The 23,743-nt window shown below is 40.6% G+C and overlaps 1 protein-coding gene across 1 annotated transcript in view; it reads left to right on the top strand.

Moving 5' to 3' along the window:
• The window catches only part of LOC137426137 (glutamate receptor 4-like), a 457,447-nt gene that overhangs the window by 367,822 nt on the left and 65,882 nt on the right, over positions 1–23,743 (top strand). Inside the window, exon 12 of the mRNA XM_078772908.1 lies at positions 14,792–14,990. Coding sequence (XP_078629034.1) covers positions 14,792–14,990 — 199 coding nt within the window. The remainder of the gene's footprint in view (positions 1–14,791; positions 14,991–23,743) is intronic.

Genomic DNA, 23,743 nt, shown 5'->3' on the forward strand with positions numbered 1-23,743 from the left:
TGAATGCAGAAAAGCTCAGGCCTGGGCAGCGGTTCATGCCCTCCATAATGTTTGGAGACCTCCACTTCACAGACAGAGCAAGTTAATGGTCTTCAAAATGACATGTTGAGTCGATGCATCTCTATGGGTATGAATCCTGGACCTTGACCCAAACATTGGAGAAATCACTGGACGGTACCTACACCCAATTGCTTTGTAAAGTCCTGAACGTTTCTTGGCAAGACCATATCACTATCAGGTATCTGTGTGGGTGTTTGCCCTGCATCTCTGCTGTTGTGAGGGAATGCCACCGTCGCCTTGCTGGTCGTGTGATGTATCTTGAATAACTTGCAAAGAAAGTTCTACTCTGGAGGCCCGAGGAACCCCGGAGAAAGGGTCGTCCCCTTACAACCTTTCGAGAGATCACCGTGAATGACACCAGCTTGAGTGGTGTTGATTTAGTCAATGCTATGTCTCATCGAAAACCCTGGAATTTTTTCATCATGTCACCACGATACGTGGATGCCTAAATAATCATAACTAGCAGAGTTACCCGGCGTTGCCCGGAAAAGAAAATCAGTCACGTGTGTGCAGTGGGCTTTTTATAGTCAGAGGAAGCCACGCCCCTTGGGCACACCCCGCTGCCACTCACCTTGGGCACTTCCCTAGTCTAAATCTAATGCGCCCATGTTTTTTGTCGTGAAAGGTTATCTCCCATATAGACCCCCTCTTCCCTCTCTAAGTCATTTCCTTAGGCTGTCCATGAGGCACGACCAAACAAACAGACGTTCACGAATAGGGTTATAGATAATTCGTTGAGCTGGGTTCCATGTTATTGTGAAATGACACTTCATTTTAGTTGATAGTTGTGAATTTCCGAAAGGTCAGGTAGTATGTAAAGATGTTTCGCAATTTAAAACATCTTTCTCTGTTACTGTTTCACACCATAAGTGTTTCTTGTCAACTAGCTATCGTCAAGCCATACGTTGGGAGCACATGCTCCACACACCCCATTAAATTACCGGGTTTTTTTTTCCTAACCGACTATATTATAGCACCCTAATGTGGGCAAGTCTTCTCTTCACCTTGAGCACTTTGAGGGCGAAGTACGTTTTGCATTGCCCTCAGTGGTATGAATTTGATTCCCGCGGTTGCCTCCAAAATTTCCAACTGGAGTGGCAACCTGGCCAGGATTGCTTCATAGTCACATAAATATTCATAACTTATCTTGGGATTTCTGATGCTCTGTCAAGAGTATAGGCCACCACCACCACCAAACTTCCACCGTTAATGTCAATGGACGTGGCATGGAGAAGTTAAGAAAACCAGTTGTGACAGCTCTCTCTTCTATAAAATGGCATCCATGTTTGAGATATGTGGATTTAATGTTAAAATCACAAAATATATCGATTTGCCAAGTAGAATGACTCAGTCTCTCTTGCAGTCCAAAGGCATATTCATTACTGTAACAGCATTTTGTGGCAAAGCTTGCAGTGGCTTAATTATCATTGCTTTCCGATAGCAGTAGCAGAGTAACAATTTTGAATGCTGGCTGGAGTGCCAGCGATAACTCACCTATTGACACTGTGGGATCTTTAGCATCCACTATTTAATGCTGCCAGATTGGCCTTTCAGCTTAATGTCTATCTGAGGGACTGTACACATTGTGATGCAATTCCATACCTGCCAAGCACCAATCCAACAGGTTACAATTTGGCTGAGAATCAAACCCATACATAGACAGCTTATGCTACTTCAGCACCATGCTGTGAGGTACAGCGTGACTACTAGATTATTAATATATTTAGTTGGGGACACGGCTAAAGTACATGTATGCAAAGAGGCTGTGAGACTTATTGGGGATAATGCAAAATAAAGAATATAAACTTTTATAGTATAATAATTTTATTAATTTTATTATTATTATTTTATATTTTAAATAATTTTTATAATTTAATTTAAATTTATTTAAATATTATTCTTTAGTTAATTATTATTATAAATTAAATTATATTAATTATTATTATTATAGCTAATTATTAAATTATTATTTAGTTAATTATTAAATAATATTATTTTATAATTTATTTATTTAATAATTTAATTTAATATAGTTATAATTTTTATAATTATTATTTAAATAATAATTTAATAATTTTATTAAATGTACTATAAAATATGATTTTATAGTATTTTTATTTGGGGAAGAGTGTATAAAAGTGTAACTTTTATAGCACAATAAAGACTAATTTCCTCAAAAATTAATAATCTACAGCACAGGTACGGTATTATTTTACCTTTTATAAGCAAAGGTTCAGGACAAATTTGAATCAACCTCATCATTTAATATAACTTGCCTTTTAAATTAAATGGAAAATAATTTGTTTCAAATTACATTTAATCCGTCACTTCATTTGGAGCATGGCGAGTAACAGATGGCTGTCAGCAAGAGTAAAGCCAAAAATCCCTGCTAGGTATTGCTTACATCCTGACTAAATTTAGCTCAATCACTCTAATCTTGGCGGCCAGGCTACAGATATCTCAGCCAATTGATTTAGGATCTGGAAGGGTTGATGGTTGAGAATCCATGAAGCACAGCTATTGGTCGATGCTTATAATATGCCTGGAAGCCACTGACTTGGAATTTTGAGAACAAATAACCCATAAGGTCACCACTACCCATGCTAGGCCATAGATTACCTCTCCATCTGGTCATCTTTCCATGCACTGTTTAGCATGGAGGTGGAGCTACAGATAGGCTCTATCTCGCATAACGAAGTGTAAATCTAAAGTTCACAACATATTGGATGTTTGAAAATATTGAGAATATTGGTGCAGAATGTCATTTGGAACAGAAATATGAACATTTGAAGTTTAAGATGTAACTGCTCATAGGCAATGAACAAAATAAACCACAAAAAGATGCCATTTGACCACAAATGTATGTGAAGGATCTTTAGGAAGAGTGTAAAGTTGAATATAAAGTATACGCTAATCATTCGATAAGTGAAACATCACTTGTGCTCCTCCGCCATTCATAAACCCACAAAGGCAGAAGATGGCTGCCGCTGCAATAATCACGAGAAGATCTGATAAGTTTGCCCTTTTAGATTTTCAAGTTTATAACCAATGGCTCATGATTCACGGCTCCCAGGCTCAAACCGCATACATAGCTGTGTTCATTTGTCCATCCTCTCTTATTGTATTTCCTCGTGCTTTTCACCTGCATGTGATTCCTGTACAAACTTCACCTTGAGCCTATTTCTGAAACTGTGAAAAAAAAACGTTTCCATTTTCTCCCCAACGGTGAATTTGTTTTCATTTCAAAATGCAAAATATCGTGGGACATATTCACAGTCTGACGTCTTGGCTTTGCTTGCCAAGATATCTGCCTTGGTATAAAAGACCACTTTAATGTTAATGCTTATGTTATGTTAATGTTAATGCTTCCTGGATGTCTGGTTACCTCCGCCACCAAAGGTGGACGGAGCTTTTGTTTTCACCCCTGTCTGTCTGTCCGTCTGTTCGTTTGTTAACAAAATATCTCAAAATGTTGTTGACGGATTCGGACGAAATTTGGCAGAGATGTGGCGTGTGTGACCAGGACGAAATGATTAGATTTTGGTGAAGATCCGGATTCGGATCTGGCTAGTAGAATTTTTAAAGTGATTCTTCACCATTGAGAGATGGGCCAAAAACGATACATGGCACGATATCACAAAAAGTTGTGGACGGATTTGGACGAAACTTGGTGGACAGATTGTGTGTGTGACAAGGAAGATTCGATTCAATTTTGGTGAAGATCGGGATCCAGCTAGTATAATTTTTTAAGTGATTCTTCACCATTGAGTGATATGTCCAACCAGGTGGATGTATGTTCTCTCCTGAGTGCTGTTCTAGTTATACTCATGCAGTCAATGCATTGCTGCCACTGGAACCCTCTCATCCTCCATCCCAGTGGAGGCTGAGTTCCCCAAGGCAGTCTTGGGCCCAGTCTTGTTCCACGTCAACATAAGTGAGCCGTCTGATTTTATGAAAAACCCTCTTTCTTTTTGCTGACGACTCGACATTGTGTCATACAGTACTTCATCCCACTGACAGATGGACAACAAAAGCACCACTCCCTGCTGCTCTGGAATTGATTAGATGATGGTCTGATAAATTGAACATGTCCTTCAACCTGGAAAGTCTCCTAGTCTCACCCTGTGGCTCTGGAATGATAGTCAAATTAACCTACATGCATATCTATGGTCAATCATTGGAAGAAGATCCGCCTCTTAAACTTTGAGGCCTCACAATTAGCCATATCTACCAGGCTGACAAAAAGGCATAGCTTGATTCCAAAGCCAGCCGCGAACTGGGCATTCTCCATTATTCCATGTCATTGCTTAAAAAATCATAATTATTCACAGCTAACAAAGTAGTTGCCCATAGCTCGATGGAGCATGGTGTCCCCTATGAGCTGGTGCTCCAGCATCACTTTCCATTTTGCTCGCTGTGTTTGCCAAACTGCCACAATGTCAGGCATACCCTCCGTGAACTTGTGTTTTTAAGAGACTCAATCTTGTAAAGTGATAAAAAGAAGACATATTTGATCGTGAACAAACCTACAGGGTGGATCTTTAACATCCACCAACTAATGCTGACAGCTGGGATGCCAGTTTATAACTGGGTCAGGATTCAAACCGACCAGGTGTGCGTACCTCTAGGCTATCCTGTCAGCCCATTTTACAAATGTTCCCCTCTTTTTATTGTCAGGGAACCTAAAAACCAAGGTTTAAAGTTTTTGCATCGAAGTTTCAACCATGTTGAACAACTTATCTGTGCCCCAGCGGACACTCATGTTAGAGATGTTGTTTGCGACAAAGTCATATGTTTCTACACAAAGGCAGTTTCGTCCGATCTATCCAAATGCAAGAATTCCACATTACAAAACTATCAAATGTAGCGTTGAAAGGTTTAGAGACACTGGAATTTTGAAAGACCAGATGAAAGACACAGTGGTCGCAAATCTTGAGTGAGAACACCCAACAAGACAAGAGGTTGTAAGAGAAACTTTGCAGGTTTCTCAAAAAAAGTCAACACTCCGACTTGATCAGATGGTGGGAACTTCTCGCATGACCGTAGACAGAATCGTACACGACAATCTGAAAATGTATAACATTGATGCAGTACAAGATACAGTTACTGTAGCACCATAGACCAAGATAAATAACAGAGAAAGGTTCGAATTTTGCCCGCCATTGCCCTGCGGATCAAAGACCAGGATTTTCTAGACAACGTCGTCTTTTGGTGATGAGGCCTACTTCTATCTCAGCGGCCATGTGAACAAACAGAACATGCGATTTTTGGCACAACACCCACTGCACGAACATATGGAACAACCAACTTCCGCAGTGAAAGTAACAGTTCGGTGTGGTATCGGATGTAGCAGTATCATATAACCTTTCTTCTTTGACAACAAGGCCGGACAAACAGTAACAATCAACACGAATAGATACATGGACATGCTCAAGAGAAGATTCCTTCCGGCATTGAGAAGGAAACAAGACATCACTATTTATTTAGTTATCTTCCAGCAAGATGATGCACCACCGCATCTTATTGTGCTTTGGTGTTTTTGAGATGACATTCCCCATGTGATCAACTCATTTCTCGATGGATGGACAACCAATGGCCTCCCTCCTCCCTGGATCTGTCTCCTCCAGACAACTACATATGGGGTCCCGTAAAGCTAAAGTCTACAAAAACAACCCACATGCACTGTAGGAATTGAAAAATAACATCAGACGGAAAATCAGATGCATGCCAGTTCCATCTTTCAGCCGTCATCGACAACTTCCGTGTCTGTGTGGCAGCTGTCATCCAGAGGCACGGTGCTTGGATTGAGCATGCTTCATCAACTATTAATGACATCGCTCCTCGTTGCTTGTTGAAACATGCTATCACTACAATAAACAAAAACTTAACTAATCCTGTGCATATCATTCGAGAAAATCGACCGATAACAAAAAAGATTGTCGTTAAATATAAGATTGCTCAACATTTTGGACCACCCTGAATATCTTGGGTGTTGAAACATGTGTTGTCCCATTTTGGTAAATTTTCCCTCCTCTGGCACCCTCTCCCCTCTACCATTTTTCTTGAAACCATAGATGCACAGATGTTTATAGCTGGTTTATGTGAAACTTTTATTAACCTGCGCTTGCGAAGCGAAAAGCAGTGTTAAACGATCGGTTGCGTGCGTACGTGTGACGGACATACGTGCATGGCTGCATTTTAAAGATTTCATTTTCTCGGCAACCATTGGTTGAATTGACACGAAATTTTCAACATAGTAGCGCCTCCACCTGTCGAATTTTTTAATTCATAACTATGACTTCTTACGTCATGTGGTACGGACGCCATCTTGGAAAAACCTTACATCTCTACATCTACGAAACCGCTCAATGGAAAAAATTGAAACATAGCTCATTGTGAAGTACTCCACATGGGGAATAAGATACTGTATGTTAATGATGACATCGGTGCCTTCATTATGATGTCATAAGTCGACAAGTATAATGATTGATCCGATCAATATGATTTAAAAAATTATCTGCAACTATGAGTCTGATGGACACGACGTTTTCACCATAGGAGCGTCTCCTCCTATATAATTTTTGTAGCTCACCTGGAGCGTAGTTCCGGGTCGCTTATGCGATGGCGCGTCGTCTGTCCGTCAGTCTGAAAACACTTGCAACTTTTTCTCCGAAACCGCTGAGGGGATTGTGACCACACTTAGCGCAAATGATACTTGGTATGTTGTGACTAAAAAAAATTCACGGCATTAAGATGGAGATGAGTTAAGGTAGGAAAAGGAAGGAGAAGACAGGGTGAGGAAGAGAAGGGTACCCCACCGTTCATTTTTCCACCAAAACAATAGTTAGTAGCTATTATAGCAATGTCCTAGTTAGTATGGTTAGATAATGAAATGTATTGTATATAGCGGAACCAGAGAGATATTTCAATGTTTACATTGTCCCACATTATTGAAAGATATGGATCTGTATGCAAAACATTAGTCAAACATGCCAGATAAGTTACTCTTCTGTGTGCATGTTCTTGTTAAGTTGGGTGACAACCCCGTTGATGTAGATGATAACACATCCTACAGAATAACCCAATCCATGTCAAGTTTTAAAATCCACACAATAAATCACCTATGTTTGTTTGTCTTGTTTGCACCTGTGAGATCACTTTAAGAGTGCAGCTGGGACAGCATATGAGGGTGAGGGTGACTGGAGGAAGGCAGTATGGTCGTTTTGTGCATGGTAATCAGGACTCATTGCTTATGGGTGCTTAGCAAACATGCAAATGGCCTACATATTACCTATTTTCTCTTAAAATCATACACATGCATATGTCTGCTTTTCCTCCTGCAATATGGTATCCACAAATTGAATTGTTTCCTCTTTTAACATGATGAATCAACTGTCTTCCCTCGCTGTACTTTCCATGTTATTTTGATTTTTCTGTTATTTCTCTCTCACTTCTAAGGTGAGTTAGTATGCAATCTATAAACCTCTCAAATTGTATCAGACCACCTGTAAATTAACTACTGTAGACGCCAACTCTTCTACCTCTTTCTTAAGTCGCCCAGTATGAATGCAGGTAGTGCAGGGATGATTCTTGTAATACTACCACCATCCCCCGTTCTCTGTATCAAACAATTCTTCGACTGCATTAGATCCCGTTGCTCCTCACTGCTTGCCCATATGCTCAAATAGTCTTGAAATGATCTTTATTAGCTTTTTAAGGTTTAAATCAGCACATGTTATTTATAATTTTCAGTGTGATTTGCCCAATGGCAAATCCTCCCTTCTGGACTTGGTGATGACTTACTTTCCCGCAAATGTTTCCTGTTCTTCCTCTGCTCCGATTGGTTCATCTTTATCAAATGTTTGTGAGAGTCAATTCTGAGAGAGCTGCCTCAGCAAGAGCGAGTCTGGCAGTCCACTCAGGTAGATTGGCAGGGACTGCAAGCAGCCATCTCACTTCAGGACTGGTCTCCTATATCTACTGCCCCTGATATTAACTCAACCTGGGAATTCTTCCACAGGAACCTGCTCTCTCATATGCACACATTCATCCTATCTCGTTTTCAATTATCCTACCCTTTTTCCCACCCATGATACACTGAATCCTGTGGTGAGGCAGTTGCTCTGAAACAAATTGCCTTCTCTTCCTGGAAGGGAAACCCGAATGAGGGCAATTTCAACTCATTAAACAAAGCCTGCAACAATTCTGTGTCCACACTGAGGAGAGCCAGAAAACAACATCTGTCCAACCTCAAAATTGGGCTTTCAAACTTGGCTCCCTCCTCTAAAACCTGGCGGTGACTTGTTGGCTCTGTCTCCAGAGTATGATCTCCCTCCATCCCTTCCCTCTCAGCCCACACTGTTCGTGAGAAGGCTGAATGCCTCAATTTTGCATTTCCTTCCAAATCCTGTGTCCCTAACCCCTCCCTCTCTGGACACATCCTTCCCCGTCATAGCCAACTGCTCCTGGATTCTGTCTTTTGCACCTGAGAAGGTGAAGAATTTTCTGGCAACCCTCTACTCTGATATTGCAACTGGACCAGAATGGCATGAGCTAACATGTTCCAAAAACCTGCTCTTGCACTTTCTCTCTCTGCCATTTTCACCCTATAATTTGCTTGAGGTCATCTTCCATCTGCTTGGAAATCAGCCAACATCACTGCATCACATAAAAGGTGCAAAATCCAATCCCTTTAACGACAGACCAATTTAGCTTACTTTCAATTATCAACAAGGTTGTGGAATCCAGCATCACTGTTGATATTAAATCCTTTCTTCTCTCCAACAGCCTCATCTCAGATCACCAATTTGGATTCAGACTAGGTTACTCCACCTTGGACAAGCTGCTTCTACTCGCCCACAAGGGATGGAGGCCGTCAATGTCAGACATAAGATCAGGGTACTCTCTCTGGACATACAGTATCCTGCCAGTGCTTTTGGTACAGTATCCTGTCTTGCTGTCAAAATTACCTGCCTATGGCATCTAAGGCCAACCCCACTCTTGGGTTACTGCCTTCCTCTACTCTCATAACTCTCACCAAAATTATTTCATCTCCTCTCCCTATTATGGCTGGAGTCCCCCAAGGCATTGTTCTGGACCCAATCACATTCATAATCTTTATCATTGATTTATCTGACTCTCTAAAATCCCCCTTCATCTATTTGCTGATGATTCCATCCTCTGCTGTGACATTCCTCATCCTTCAGAAAGACAGACTGCAGCCTCTTCTCTCTCTTCCGACCTTGACAAAATCACAAGCAGCTCAAACACATGAAATATGTCTTTCACTCCTGACAAATCTTACACTCTCACTATCTCTCTCCCAAAGGACCATCTGGCAAACACTCCCATCTGCTTTCTTAACAATCCTCTGGACAAATTTCCATCATTCAAGCTCCTGTGTCTCACTATCAGCCATGATCTTTCTTGGGCAAACCACATTTCAAAGTTGGCCTCCAAAGCCAGCTGCCGACTTCACATCCTGCATCGTACAAAGTCCTTCCTTGGCACACCTAAACCAACTACAAGGCATTCATTGACAGCTTGATGAAGTACTGCTCTCCCATATTGGCTAGCTCCCCTGCCTCACAACTTGCTCAGATTTTTGCCATGGAAACCAAGGCCTTCAGGATTATTGGAATCTCCTGCAATGAAGTTGAGTCAATGACCCTATCATTTTCCCATCACAGAATGTCCAGTTGTCTCTCTGTCTTCTACCACCTTCTTTCTGCTCTTGCACCCTCTGCTCTTTCCGTGCTTTGCCTCTCCCGTCACCCAAGTAAATGCAGTCCACCCTCAACCACCCTCTGGTGAAACTCCAAAAATCCACAACTATCGGAGACACCTCCCCCAACCCAAGTCGGGGGGCCAAATCTTCCCCATTCTTCCCTGCTACCCGGATTTGTCAGGGCAGCATGGTCACGGTCAGAGTGCCAATTGGTCCCCATGGACTGGCCCTTTCCCTCTTGTCTCTTCTCTCTCTTTCTTTCTCTCTCTCTAGCTCTAACTCTGTCGTGGCCCTGACTTTGTGAAGGTGGGGGACCACCATCCTGGATGTCAGGAATCTGGGTCGCTCCTCGGAGATCAATTGGCTGTCTCTGTGCCGCAGGCTTGTTCGATAGAACTGTCTGGGGCTATACAACAACAACAACAACAACAACAACAACAACTCCAAAAATCCAGAATCAATTCTCATCTCCACCTCCTTCCATATTTCCAGTTTTCCTTCCAGGGTTTGCTTCTTTATCCATCTTCTTCACCCCATGCATCCTCCCCTATTCCTCATCCCTTCCCACACCCAGTATTTGTCCATGTCTCCCTCTATTTTGTCCTTCAACTCTGCTGTTGGTATTTCCTCCCTCTCTCTACTGTTCCTTTTGTTCTGTTGCGTTCTTTATCCATTGAGTGTTCTAGCGCTTCCACTAGCCTTGACTCTGCGTACAAAACAGGAACAGTAGAGATGGGGAAAACATGCCAACAGCAGGGTTAATGGACAAAATAGAGTGGGACTTACGTAAATAATGGATGTTGGGAAGGATGAGGGCTAGGGGAGGACACAGTGGGTGGACAACATGCATACGGCTGAAAAAAAAAAGGGAAGGATTTAATGTAAACTGCAATGATGGATTCCATGACCTTGCTGATGGTTGGAAAAAAGCTGGTTGGTCTGTAGTTGAGGGGATCAGTTTTTGCACATTGATTATGTAATGGGATCACGTTGGCTGACTTCCAAGCAGATGGAAGATGACCTAGGGAAAAATTATAGGGTGCACCGAGCTAAAAGAGGATGTGCTAGAGTAGCACATGAGCTGATGCCATCTCGTCCAGTTGCAGAATCGGAGTCCAGGTTTGACAGAAGCTTCTCCACCTTCTCAGGTGCAAAAGGTAGAGTCCATCAGCAGTTGTGTGCGACTGGGTAGGGTGTACACAGAGAGCGAGGGCATAAGGATACAAGATTTGGAAGGAAACACAGAAATGAGGCATTTGGCCTTCTTACAAGCAGTCAACTCTGGTGCCAGAAAGGGTGCTGTAAGATTTTGTGAAAGCTTTATTCGGAGTTAAAATCTTCGTAAATTAGATGTAATATAATTCAGTACATGGAAGGTGTCCTGCAGATATTAGAGGCACGTATATGTTATGAATTTTAAAATGATGGCATTTGACAGACCATACCCAAACTCCCTGTGACGGACCATACCCAGACTCCCTGTGACGGACCATACCCAGATGGACCATACTCACGTTTCCCTTCATTTGTTCCAATCTTTTAAAATGTCTTCTCCTTTTTCCTTCCATTCTACCAACCTCTTGTACCCTCATTTTTATTCAATCTCCTCTCCTTTTCCTTGCCATAATTTCCCTCGGCCCTACCCTTGTCCCTACCATTTAACAGAGAGTACATTTAACTAGATCTCCTCATGTGAAAACTGTTACCTTGAATGTAGTAGATTTAATAACTCAGAGGAATGAAACCTTACTTGTAGGTTTTGATCGGGTAGGTGAAAAGAGATGCCAGGTAATATTTAGGAAGAGCAAAATGTTTCCATTGAAAGATTTAGGAGATAATATATATATTTTTTAAATATTTCTTATACAGTACGAGTTACTGATATTCAGTTTTTAAAAAGCTCTGGTTCAAATTCACACCTTTTATGAGCAAAGATTACCTTTTTGAGGTTGACAAGCTATGACAGTCTCTAACTTTGGTGATGTTAACATATCGGTCTCAGTTCTTTATCGGAGCTTTCATTTCCCAAACGTACAATTTGACTTTGAAGCTTAACATCACAAGGTGAACAAGCAAAGAATACCTTTAACAGCCAAGGAACGTTTTGTGGAGGTGAAAATGATTTTAAAAAATTGTATTTAAAGGAGCGCTCATACTGGATGGTAATATCGCGATAAAGCAGGGAGTCTAAATCTGGCTCTTGGTGAAGGAGATAACAAGGGATGAAATAACATTCTAAAAATATGCACCACAATTTCACACCTTTGGAATAATCTTGTGAGTACTAACACAGGTGAGGTTCCTGGGAAATGCTGATTAACTTTTATACTTGTAGGTATTCTAATTATTTGAGCACTTTAACATCGCAAAAGAAGGAGAAACTAAACGAATATAAGAGGTATATTGCACTTCTAATTCACAACATGGGGTGCTCAACAGAAACGCAACACGACATGAGTCCATGTTGCTCTATTCATACCTGGATTTGTCTTTCATGCTCCTTTTATGTACCTTTGACCCAACCACTTTCATTTTTAACCTTTACAAAACTGCAGAAAATTCTTTTTTATTGCAAAAAAGCATCTTTTTTTTCATTTGCCGTACGTGCCCAATTCTACACATCTTCTCTAACTTTGATCATCATTACCAAATCTGTAGCTCTAATACCTCTAATCTTTTTTGCATCTCACTGACCAGCAATCCCTTTGGATTTTCTTCTTTTTGAGGCCAAAAATATTGGCTGTGCTGTTGCAGCTTTTCATATGCGGATTGCATTTTTGTTTCTGAATCTTTTGCATCAGTTAGCTTCACCCTTATCATTTAAAGGCATATGCCCCTTGTCATTCCTCCAAGCTCAATGTATATAGCTCCGTGTTGTGGAAGGAAATACGAGAAATTTATACTTGGTAAATCATATCCTTCTTTATCCTTCTAAATTCAACAGGTCAAACACAAAGGAATCCTTACTATAATTAATTCACGGACTGGTGTTTATGTGTTTGGTTGTGTGTGTTTGTTTGTCACACTACTCCTCCTACAGTTCTGGGCCCATTACATCCAGACTAGCTACATAGTGTATAAGGGTATTTTTTTTATCTTTGACGGTGGTTTTGAGGAGTGGAGGAGGGGAGAGAGGTTGGGGGAGAATGCAAATTCTCGATGTAAGTGTGTATCGTGTAGCGCCACCTCCAGGTAGGAGAGGGTATTACAAGTGTACAACCTTTACTGTACATTATTCCTGTCCCCACCTTTGCCAGTCCAGTAAGGTGTTTTGCATTATCTACAGCAGGTATGTTTTGCTTCATGCACGTAACCTGTGTTGCTTTATTTTCAGGAGTGATTGAGGGAGCTGTCAGTTGCTTGAACACCGCTCAAATAAAGGTGTTAGAAGAATGTGTTGCATGCTCGGAGCAAGATCATCCGTCGGGCGGGTATTCTGCTCGTATATAAAATTATTACAGTGCCTATAGAAAGTCTACACCCCCTTTCGAAATCTTCACCGTTTGTTACCTTATAGCCTGGAATAAAAATGCATTAAATCAGACTTTTAATACTTTTATTTACACATCGTAACCCAGAACTTCCAAGTGAAAAACTAATTCTAAAAATTTCAGAAAATTAATTAAGAATACAAAACAGGATTATGTTGGTGAATTAAATATCTGACATAAAAATACATATAAAAACCCACTTCTACAAAACTGCTTATCCGATCGATACAAAACTTGAAACACGTTTACATTCCGATGGGGGAAAACATTTGCAAACTATGACATCAGTCATGTGCTTTGGCCGCCATCTTGAATTTAAGGAAAAAATTAAATAATCCTTTCCAAAGTACCTCTTAACGGATCAATGGAAAATGTCATATGATCAACTACTGATGTGGGAAAATTATTTGTAAACTATGACATCATCAGTCACATGATATGGTGGCCATCTTAGATTTCAGGAAAACCTTTAAACATCTTTTTCTCCAGAAGTGCTGAACAGATCAATACGAAATTTCATATGTATGATCAACTCCCCATGAGGAAAAATGTTTCTGAACTATGACATCATCAGTCAAGTGGTATGGCTTGGAAATATGTCAAGGTATGGTATGTCAAGTGGTATGGTGGCCATCTTGGGTTTATGGAAAGTATTTGAAAATCCATATCTCCAGAAGCACCTAATGGATCAATCTGAAAATTCAAAAGTATGATTGAATACACATGAGGATGTTTTTTGCAAACTATGACATCATCAGTCACCAATAGTATGGTGGCCATCTTGGATTTAAGAAAGCCTTTAAACATATTTTTCTCCAGAACTGCTGAATGGATCAATACGAAATTTCATATGTATGATCAACTCCCCATGCGGAAAAAAGTTTCTGAATTATGACATCATCAATCACATGGTATAGCGGCCATCTTGGATTTATGGAAAAAGTATTTGAAAATCCATATCTCCAGAACCACTCAACAGACCAATCTGAAAATTCATAAGTATGATTGACTACATATGAGGATTTTTTTTGCAAACTATGAGATCAATCACATGGTATGACAGCCATCTTGGATTTAAGGAAATAAATTGAAAATCTATATCTCCAGAACTGCTTAACCGATCCAAACCAACATTTACAGATATGATAGACTCCCCATGATGAAAATGTATTGAAAATGATGATGTCATCAGTCATGAGTATGGCAGCCATTTTGCCTGGAAGCCTATCATCACTGCTTGCAGTTCTAGTTGTTTTTAAAATTACACTGAACCATTTCAGTAACACAAGTGGTACTTTATTAATCCTACATATGCAGCCTCAAACTGCACAATTGCCTATCTGATATGTGATGTTGCCTAATATTTTTGTAACCTATGTCTCAGTACACCAGAGTCCTCTAATGTCTTTGTAATTCATGCTATTTTGGTAAAATCAATAAACGCCTGTCTTTTTAATGTTACCGTCAGGGTTCTCTTCACAGCTTCCTGCTGCTCTCTTTTTTTCTGATTCAGGTCTGTGCCAGGACGTATTGTGGGTGGTGTTTGGTGGTTCTTCACATTAATTATTATCTCATCTTACACGGCAAATTTGGCTGCATTCCTTACTGTGGAACGCATGGTCTCACCAATAGAGAGTGCCGACGACCTTGCAAAGCAAACAGAGATTGCTTATGGAACTATCGATTCTGGATCCACCAAAGAATTCTTCCGTGTGAGTTTTCAATGTCTTTGTGCATTTATACATCATGTTTAAACAAATTATGTCTCCATTCCTCATGGTTTTCAAAATCAGTGATCTAATGCAAAAATTCTCAACATTTGTAAAGTCACATAATTGTCATTCCCCACCGTCCTCCTGCCAACCCTCCCAATCTCCCACCACTATTTTCCTTCCTTCAAACTAAGGTTGAATACATTAATTGAGTTTTTGTTTGGTCGTTTACAGCCTCAACAGTCAAACCAAGCTTCTCAGAGGTGAACAGCTTATTAAGAATAATCATTCTAATTTAATTTGTCATAAAATTAAAGCAATATTTGAACAATTAATATAATGTGATGAAGGGTATCAACTGTATACAATATAATACAGAATGTCACGTGGATGTCATGGCTGTCTAACAGGGTTACAGTGCCTTCAGAAAGTATTCACACCCCCTTCACTTTTTTCACATTTTGCTGTGTTACAGCCCAAATTAAAAATTGATTAAATTGAGATGTTTTTTGTTACTGATCTACACATGGATTTTATAGAAAACCTTACTGTCAAAAACGCCATAACGTCAAAGTGAAAACATCTTTTTATCGATGGTGATGTCATTGTCAGCTATGGGCCTCTTCCTCCAGGTCACAGCAGTGTGGAGCAAGGAGGAGTTAAGAGCATGCTCACAATGTTCCTTTCTGCAGTTGAGGGTTTCCTCATTGGTGTGGTAGGGTGTCCCGCTTGCCTTCATGATCAGAATGCTGCTTTTGTTTTTATTTGAATGCCGAACAGTATGCATGCGCTGGATTGACCGAAAGGCAGGTCTAAGGTCGTTTCAATGGATACCTTCCTCAGCGTCATTGGCCAGGTGCCCATACCAATAATTGAGGTCTTTCCTAGCTTTCGCACAATAGATCCCTCTAAGGTGCCTTCTTTCTGGACTGTTTCCTTGAAGTCGTGCTTGCCTATTCATATCGATAAAGGCCAGAATATCTTTCATAACTGCCCTGCTTGTCAAGCTCACCGTGGACGTAGTGGATATGAATGAGTGAGTTACCTTCTTGAAGGACTGGATGGAGACGTGGGACTGGGTGAACAAGGGGAGGCAATTATAGAACTGAGAGAAAAGGTATAAATGAATACAAGCGCACAGTTAGCCATGGCTTGAGGCGAGTCAATCAGATGAGCATTGGTCGAGGCATGCACGCGGTTTGCTGGAATTGGGGAGAAGTGTAGAGGGTAGAGGTGGGAAATCAGGCGGCATCTTTTTTTTACAAGGCTAAGAGGTCATTAGCTTCCCTGAAGTTCGAAGAACATAAAACTTAACATTCACTCTTCGAGATTCCAGTGATGTTGAAAGCCTTGAATGCTCAATTCTAATGGACAACAAGTGATGTTGAAAGTTTCAGATTGGAGCACCTACCCACACCAAATAGCAATAATCAATTCCACTAAAGTTCATGCTATGTTGGTTATGAAGTATTGAAGTTCAGCAAGGAAGTACATGGCTTGCGTAAAATACCCACCTGAAATCTGGCGTTGGAGTTCAATCCACAGATATCTTCCCAAAACAAATGTTACAGATGTTGAGGCTACCCAGAGATTCAATAGATTTATTTTATTTGAAGGGTTACATGAAAACAAAAACAGCACAATTTTACAGATTTTCTTTCCGTGAGAATTAAGGGTATGTGATCCAAATGGAATGAAAGTTATTCCAGGTCTTTGATGAAATTCATTTCTTGTCTAGATAAGCTGAGACTTGCGGTTATTGTTTGTCATTTACTATAGATGTAGGACCGTCTGGCACAAGGTGAAAGTCTTCCTCAAAAGTAGGGAAATCAGCAGGTAAAGACATTGCTTATTACCCTCACCAGGAGAGGGTATTGCATTTGAGTCACTTTGGTTGTTTGTCTGTTTGTTTGTCCACACAGAATAAATATAATTTTCTCTGCAACTGTTGGTCCGATTGACAGGAAATTTTCATCATAGGTGTACCTCCTCCTGTATAATTTTAATGGTAATTATGACGTCATAGGTCATGTGGTACGGGTGCCATCTTTGAAAAACCGAAAAAGTTTGCACCTCTATATCTATGAAAGTGCTGCATAGAAAACAAGAAAGAGCAATCAGAGATTGCTGACCGTCGCCAGGATGTGTTTTAGTGGTTTTTAAGGCTTTTGTGTTAAAACAAATATGGCGGCCATACTATGTGACCGATGACATCATCATTATTTTTTCCCTACCAATTTATCCCTAGACGACGCTCAAGAAATTTCATCTTGATCGGATGTTTTGTACTTGTCGGATTATGACGTCATAATGGAGGCACCTATGACATCATCATTAACATATCTTATTCCCCATGTGGAGTACTTCACAATGAGCTATATTTCAATTTTTTCTATGCATCCCTTTCGGATCTATGACGGTGACCTCTGACGTCATAATTATCATTAAAAAATTATACAGGAGGAGGCGCACCTATGTTGAAAATTTCCTGTCAATCGGACCAATGGTTGCAGAGAAAATCATATTTATTCTGTGCGGACAAACAACCAAACACAGACAAACAGATGAAAAATCACTCGTAGAGTGACACTTGGCAAAACAGAACAAAGTAGAATGGCACTCAATAGAGCATCCTTTTGAACTCAAAAATAATTAGTGGTTTGATTCAGTGACCTGATATGCAAATAGTCTTCAAAGTATAAGTTAATCAGATGAAAATTGACAATTTTATAAATTTGGCCTATGTTGACCTCAAAAATAGTTGGTGGTTGGTTTCAGTAAGCTGATAGGAAAATCCTTTTCAAATTTCAAGTCAATCAGATGAAAATTGAGGATTTTAGAAATATGAAAAAAGTGGTTGACCTTTGGCCTATGTTGCCCTTATGACCTCTGGTGACCTCAAAAATAGTTGTTGGTTGAATTCAGTTAACTGATATGTAAATCCCATTGAATTTTCAAGTCAATCGGATGAAAATTGAGGATTTTAGAAATTTGAAATTGTTGTTGACCTTTGTCCTGTGTTGACCTTTTGGCCTATGCTGATCTCAAAAATAGTTGTTGGTTGAATTCAGTTAGCTGATATGTAAATCCCATTCAAATTTCAAGTCAATCGGATGAAAATTGAGGATTTTAGAAATTTGAAATTGTTGTTGACCTTTGGCCCATGTTGATCTCAAAAATATTTGGTGGTTCAATTCAGTTAGCTGATATGAAAATCCTATTCAAATTTCAAGTCAATCGGATGAAAATTGAGGATTTTAGAAACTTGAAAAAAGGTGGTTGACCTTTGGTCAATGTTGACCTTTTGGCCTATGTTTATCTCAAAATAGTTGGTGGTTGAATGCAGTTCGCTGATATGAAAATCCCATTCAAATTCCAAGTCAATCGGGTGAAAATTGAGGATTTTATAAATTTGAAGAAAGTGGTTGACATTTGGCTTATGTTGACCTTTTGACCTTTTGACCTCAAAAATATATAGGATTTTGGCGGACCACGAACTCCAACATTTGGTGAAGTTTCGTGAAGATCGGTTTAAAATTGTGACCTATAGGCAAGTATAAGTGAGCGGACAGACCAGCAAACACACAAACACACAAAGCGGAGTGCTCAACATACTTGTCCCAAAATTTTTTTTTTGCCAATTAACAAACAGCCTCAAATGCAATACCCTCTCCTCTGGCGAGGATAAAAATGAGACATGGCTTATTCTAAAGAACTCTCCATGGAGAACAACATATGTTAATGATGATGTCATAGGTTCCTCCATTATGACGTCATAATTCGACAAGTACGAAACTTCATCGATCAAGATGAAATTTCTTGAGCATTATCTAGGGATAAAGTGGTGGAGAAAAAAAACCCAATAATGATGACGTCATCGGTCACGTGGTTCGGCTGCCATCTTTGTTTAAACACAGAACAATCAGTTAAGGTATGCTTATTTAGTGTTTGTATTGGTTTCCTTTTTTCAATATTCCATCTGATGATATAAAAAGTAATGTTAAAGCTTGTAGCAAAAGCCGAAGCTCGAAGTTAAGAATTTTTTAAAATCCAATTTGTTGTGTTGCTTTGTGCATGATCCACTGTTAAGTCGCCAATTTTTAGCATTCCCATCTGGCACACTAACTTTAACAAACAGCCATCCTTGTTATCCTGTGCTCGTGAAGTGAAAAGCAGGATTAAGCAATCGGCTGCGTGTGTACGTTCGCACGTACGTGTCTGCATTTTTTAAAATTAATTTTCTCGGCAACCGTTGGTTCGATTGACACTAAATTTTCACCATAGCATATGTCAACTCGTGTATAATTTTTAGTGATAATTATGACATAGGTCTTGTGGTACGGGCACAATCTAGTTTAAATTAGTTTTCTCGGCAAACGTTGGTTCGATCGAGACGAAATTTTCACCATAGTTGATGTCCACTCATGTAGTATTGTTGTGATAATTAAAACGTCATCGGGCATCTTGCGGGAAAACTCGAAAAAACTTTGAACCTCTATATGTCCAAAACCACTCCATGGAAAAAATTGAAACGTGACTCATTGTAAAGAACTCATGAGGAATAAGTGTTGTTAATGATGACGTCATTGGTGCCTTCATTATGATGTCATTCGACAAGTACAACGCTTAGTCCGATTCGTTTGAAATGTATTGAGCCTGATATACGCAACAATTATCTTGGAGAATGTAAATTTATGATGTCATTGGTCACGTGGTCAGGCTGCCATATTGGATCAAAGAAAATAACCCTTAAAAAAACAGAAGAGTTGGCTCGCACCAAGTCGACTGCACAGGGTAAGCATTCTATGAATAGCATCTAGTTTATAATGAACTTGTAGATAATGTTGACCTTGGGTGTTGCTTTTGCCATTGACATGCTCAACCACCTTTTAGAGTGAATTGGTCGCTCATGGCACATCCATTGGTTTGTAAAAAGGCTGAAGCTTAACACAATTGCTACATGACATCGAAGGTTACAAGAAGTAACTGCCACCTGCTGTGCCACAGACATTTAGTCGCTGTCAGGAAGTAAAACTGATTGTGGTACTAAAGGTCACAGATGGACTTTATAAACCTGGAATTTTTTTCAGTGCCGGCCATTGCTCACTCTCACAGGAGAAAAGGCTGGAGGGAATGTAACTGCCAGATAGCTGCTGAGAATGAAAGACCAAAAATGAATGTGAAAGAAAGAAAAGAAGGAATCCCATAGATATCTGCTGTGTCGACTCTACTCGATGCGTTTTCTTCCACCATGGTTCCGATTCTTTTTATGATTGTATTTTCTTAGTTGCTGAGCCTGGTGTTGGCTTAGCGGTTAGGGTGCCGGCTTGGGATCCTGGGTTCGAATCCCGGTCGATCGCTGAATTAACACCAGGGGGTTGACTCAGTCTGTCACCTTCCGAGGTCGGCAAATTGAGTACCAGTTCACTGGTAATTCCCTGTGTGTCACAAGAGGCGACTAACAGGGTTGGCGGCAGGAAGGGCATCCGGCCATAAAACATTGCTTCAAAAAGAGGACCACGGTGCCCAAAAAAGGCCAACCCCCGCTCTGCGGGGAAAAATGGCCTCCAAAGGTGGTTCTTATTTCTTGGTTGCTCAAACCAGACAGATACACCCATTCAGCCGAGTCCATGTTTTGCAATCCTCATCTCTTTTAGTCAAGCTATGAATAAAGATATCCAGTTTACGAATGTAGGCCATCTAATGCCAGCAGCCATTTTCCAGGCCGTCTCTCCGCTTTACAAAGTTCAGTCAAGCACATGATAAACAAACGTTAGAGCCAACAATGTGGCGGTGTAAGCCCAAAGTTTAAATGTCCACCTTATTGGCATTATAATCATGGGAAGAAAAGTTTAAATTGGCAGTGCTGCAAATATACAACACAGTTCGAGTACCATCTTGTGTATCCTGAGTTTATCCTCTTGGTTGTAATAAATGGTGGGAGAGTTTGGGGTAGTGGGAGTGGGAGGTGTGTCGCGTGTTCATTTTGTAGAGTGGGATGAGGGGAATAATATTATACATTTAAAAACATCAAAATGATTAGCAGCGTTCAATCAGACACAAGCTTATAGCACAATTATTTGTCTTTCTTTCACACTCATTTGTTTGTCAAAGAAAGAGGTTGTAATTGTAATTGCTTTCATCAAATCCATTAGGATTCTGTTCAGGCCACACACTTTCACCTGCGACAGCATCACAGACAATAGTAACTCCCGTGATGACACTTTCGCTATCATGCATGGCCGAGCATTTCCCCAACACCATTGCAACAAAAAGTATTTTACAAAGAACCGACCGTAGGTTTCAATCTGTGATTTTAGCACTCATGAGATTGGACCCAAGATTTTTTTATTTTATTTTTTATTTTTATTTTTTGTATACTGAATCGAGGCTCGTGAAAGAGCTAACATTTATTTCACAAACAAATCAACCAGACAAACAAAATATACAAAAAGAGGGAGCGGAAGACAAGATGGGGAGAGGAGGGGAAGCACACAACCACAACATTTGAGAGCAGGGAGAAGTGTGGGAAGGAGAGGGCTTGGGGGCAGGAGGCGTGGAAAGGGGGGGGGGGGGGTGGGAGAAGTATAAAACACAAGGGGACCGAAATTAGCGGGGGTAGAAAAGATCAAGGTTTTGGATGGGGGAGCATAAGAGATGGTGGTGAACAGCTGTTTTAAAGACCTGGAGGGTGGAGTGGGATTGAAGAGAGTGAGGGAGTTTGTTCCAGAGGCGGGAGAAAAGAGGAATGAAGGAGTGAAGGTGAGCAGAGAGTCTTGATTTTGGCAGTTTAACCATAAGAGGGTTGCAGGCAGATCTTGTGCGACCTGTAGGAATATTTGGGGGACAGAGCCCAGAGAGGGCTGGGGGGGCAAGGCCAGAGAGGAGTCGGTAGAAGACCGATGGTTTTGCTGTCGTTAATTTATCCTTGTGAAAGGCAAATCAAAATTTAGGTAAAATCTTATTTAGAGAAGAATAATTGCAAGACATCATCTTCGGTTTTCGTTGTCTTTGTGTTGGGGTTTTAGGAGCCGTGATCCAAATTGATCTTGTCAGATTGTGGCCTATACAGCAAACTACTAACAAGGTGTCAGGCCTGCTGTGCTCCGTGTTGGTTGGCAGCTTCTGCTTGGATAATATTATCAATTATGAGCATCACAAGCTCAAGAAGATTTTCTTTTTAATGAAAAACACTCGCATCATATTTGGTATGTTAATGAAAGGACAACAGAAAACCGAAAAATAAAACAAAAATAAGTTGGGTGTGATTTATTTGCAAATCGCAGAGATCAACAAAGAAGGAATCTATTGCTTTTGCCCTTAATGTTGTGGCTGGATTGGCAATGGGGTTATTTCAATATGTTTGGGTTTTTTTGTAATTAGATTTGACAAAATGTGATAGTATTAATTTGTTGTAAATATCTTTCACTTTGGCTCGAATATCTATGGCCAGAATTGAGTTTGGAGAACAAGGATTTTCAGTTGATAGGAATCCCAGAGAGTTTACGGATTCCACGAAGGGTTGAGCGTTATGACCTATAAGACATCACGGCACTTCATGGTAGTAGCCAATTATTGCTCCCCAGACAAACACGACAGGTCACATATCTACTTAGATATCAGATGAGGAACCATTCTTGCGAAGCAACCTGCAGGGTTCCTGAGACTGATATGTCACCTGTCTGGGAGGCTCGACTTCCAACCGGGTTGCCAGATCAGTTAAAATCAGGAAGATATCACCACATGAAAATTGTTAATTTTTGCTTTTCACTAAATTTCCATTCAATAAATATAGCCTGTAATTAATTGTTTTGAACAATTGGCTTTTTTAAAACATCAAATAATTGCAAAGAGCAACTCGTCACCCGACTGTATTGGTATTTTATTTTATTTTATTTTATTTTTTTGTATACATGATCGAGGCTCGTGTAAGAGCTAACATCAATGACAAAAAAACAAACGGACACATAAGACAAAATAAAAGGAGCGGGAGACAATATGGGGAGAGAGGGGGAAGTACAGAAGTACAACATTTGAGAGCAGGGACTTCGGAAAATCTGTGGGAGGGAGAGGGCTTGGGGGGGGGGGGGAGGAGGCGTGGGAAGGGGGTGGGGGATGGGAGAGGTAAAAAAAAACACATGGACACAGCTAGGACTTTCAGGAAAGAAGTCGGTATTTCAGAAAAGTGGATCTGGGGTAAATTGATGGGGGTAGAAAAGATCAAGGTTTTGGATGGGGGAAGACAAGAGATGGTGGTGAACAGCTGTTTTAAAGACCTGGAGGGAGGAGTGGGATTGAAGAGAGTGAGGTAGTTTGTTCCAGAGGCGGGAGAAAAGAGGAATTAAAGAGTGAAGGTGAGCAGAGAGTCTTGATTTTGGCAGTTTCACCAGAAGAGGGTTGCTGGCAGATCTTGTGCGACCTGTTGGAGTATTTGGGGGACAGAGCACAGACAGGGCTGGGGGTTCTGGGCCAGAGAGGAGTCGGTAGAAGACAGAAAGACCATCAACCTGCCGGCGGTGAGTGAGTGAAAGGCCCTTGGAGTTAGCTTCATCGCGGGAGATTCCAATGAATCTGAAAGCTTTGGTTTCAACAGCGTGAAGCCGAGCTGAAGCAACAGCAAGAAAACAACAACAGGCATTTTAAGGCCATTTTCCCTGCTAGAGCGGGGGTTAGCCATGCGGGCCCCATGACTATCTTCTCCATTTTGCCCTATTTTCTGCATCTCTCCTTGTTAACCCCCTTGCCCGCATTTC

The sequence above is a fragment of the Myxine glutinosa genome, chromosome 1 (genome assembly GCF_964187855.1).
Source record: "Myxine glutinosa chromosome 1, kmMyxGlut1.1, whole genome shotgun sequence".
Taxonomy (NCBI): Eukaryota; Metazoa; Chordata; class Myxini; order Myxiniformes; family Myxinidae; genus Myxine; species Myxine glutinosa.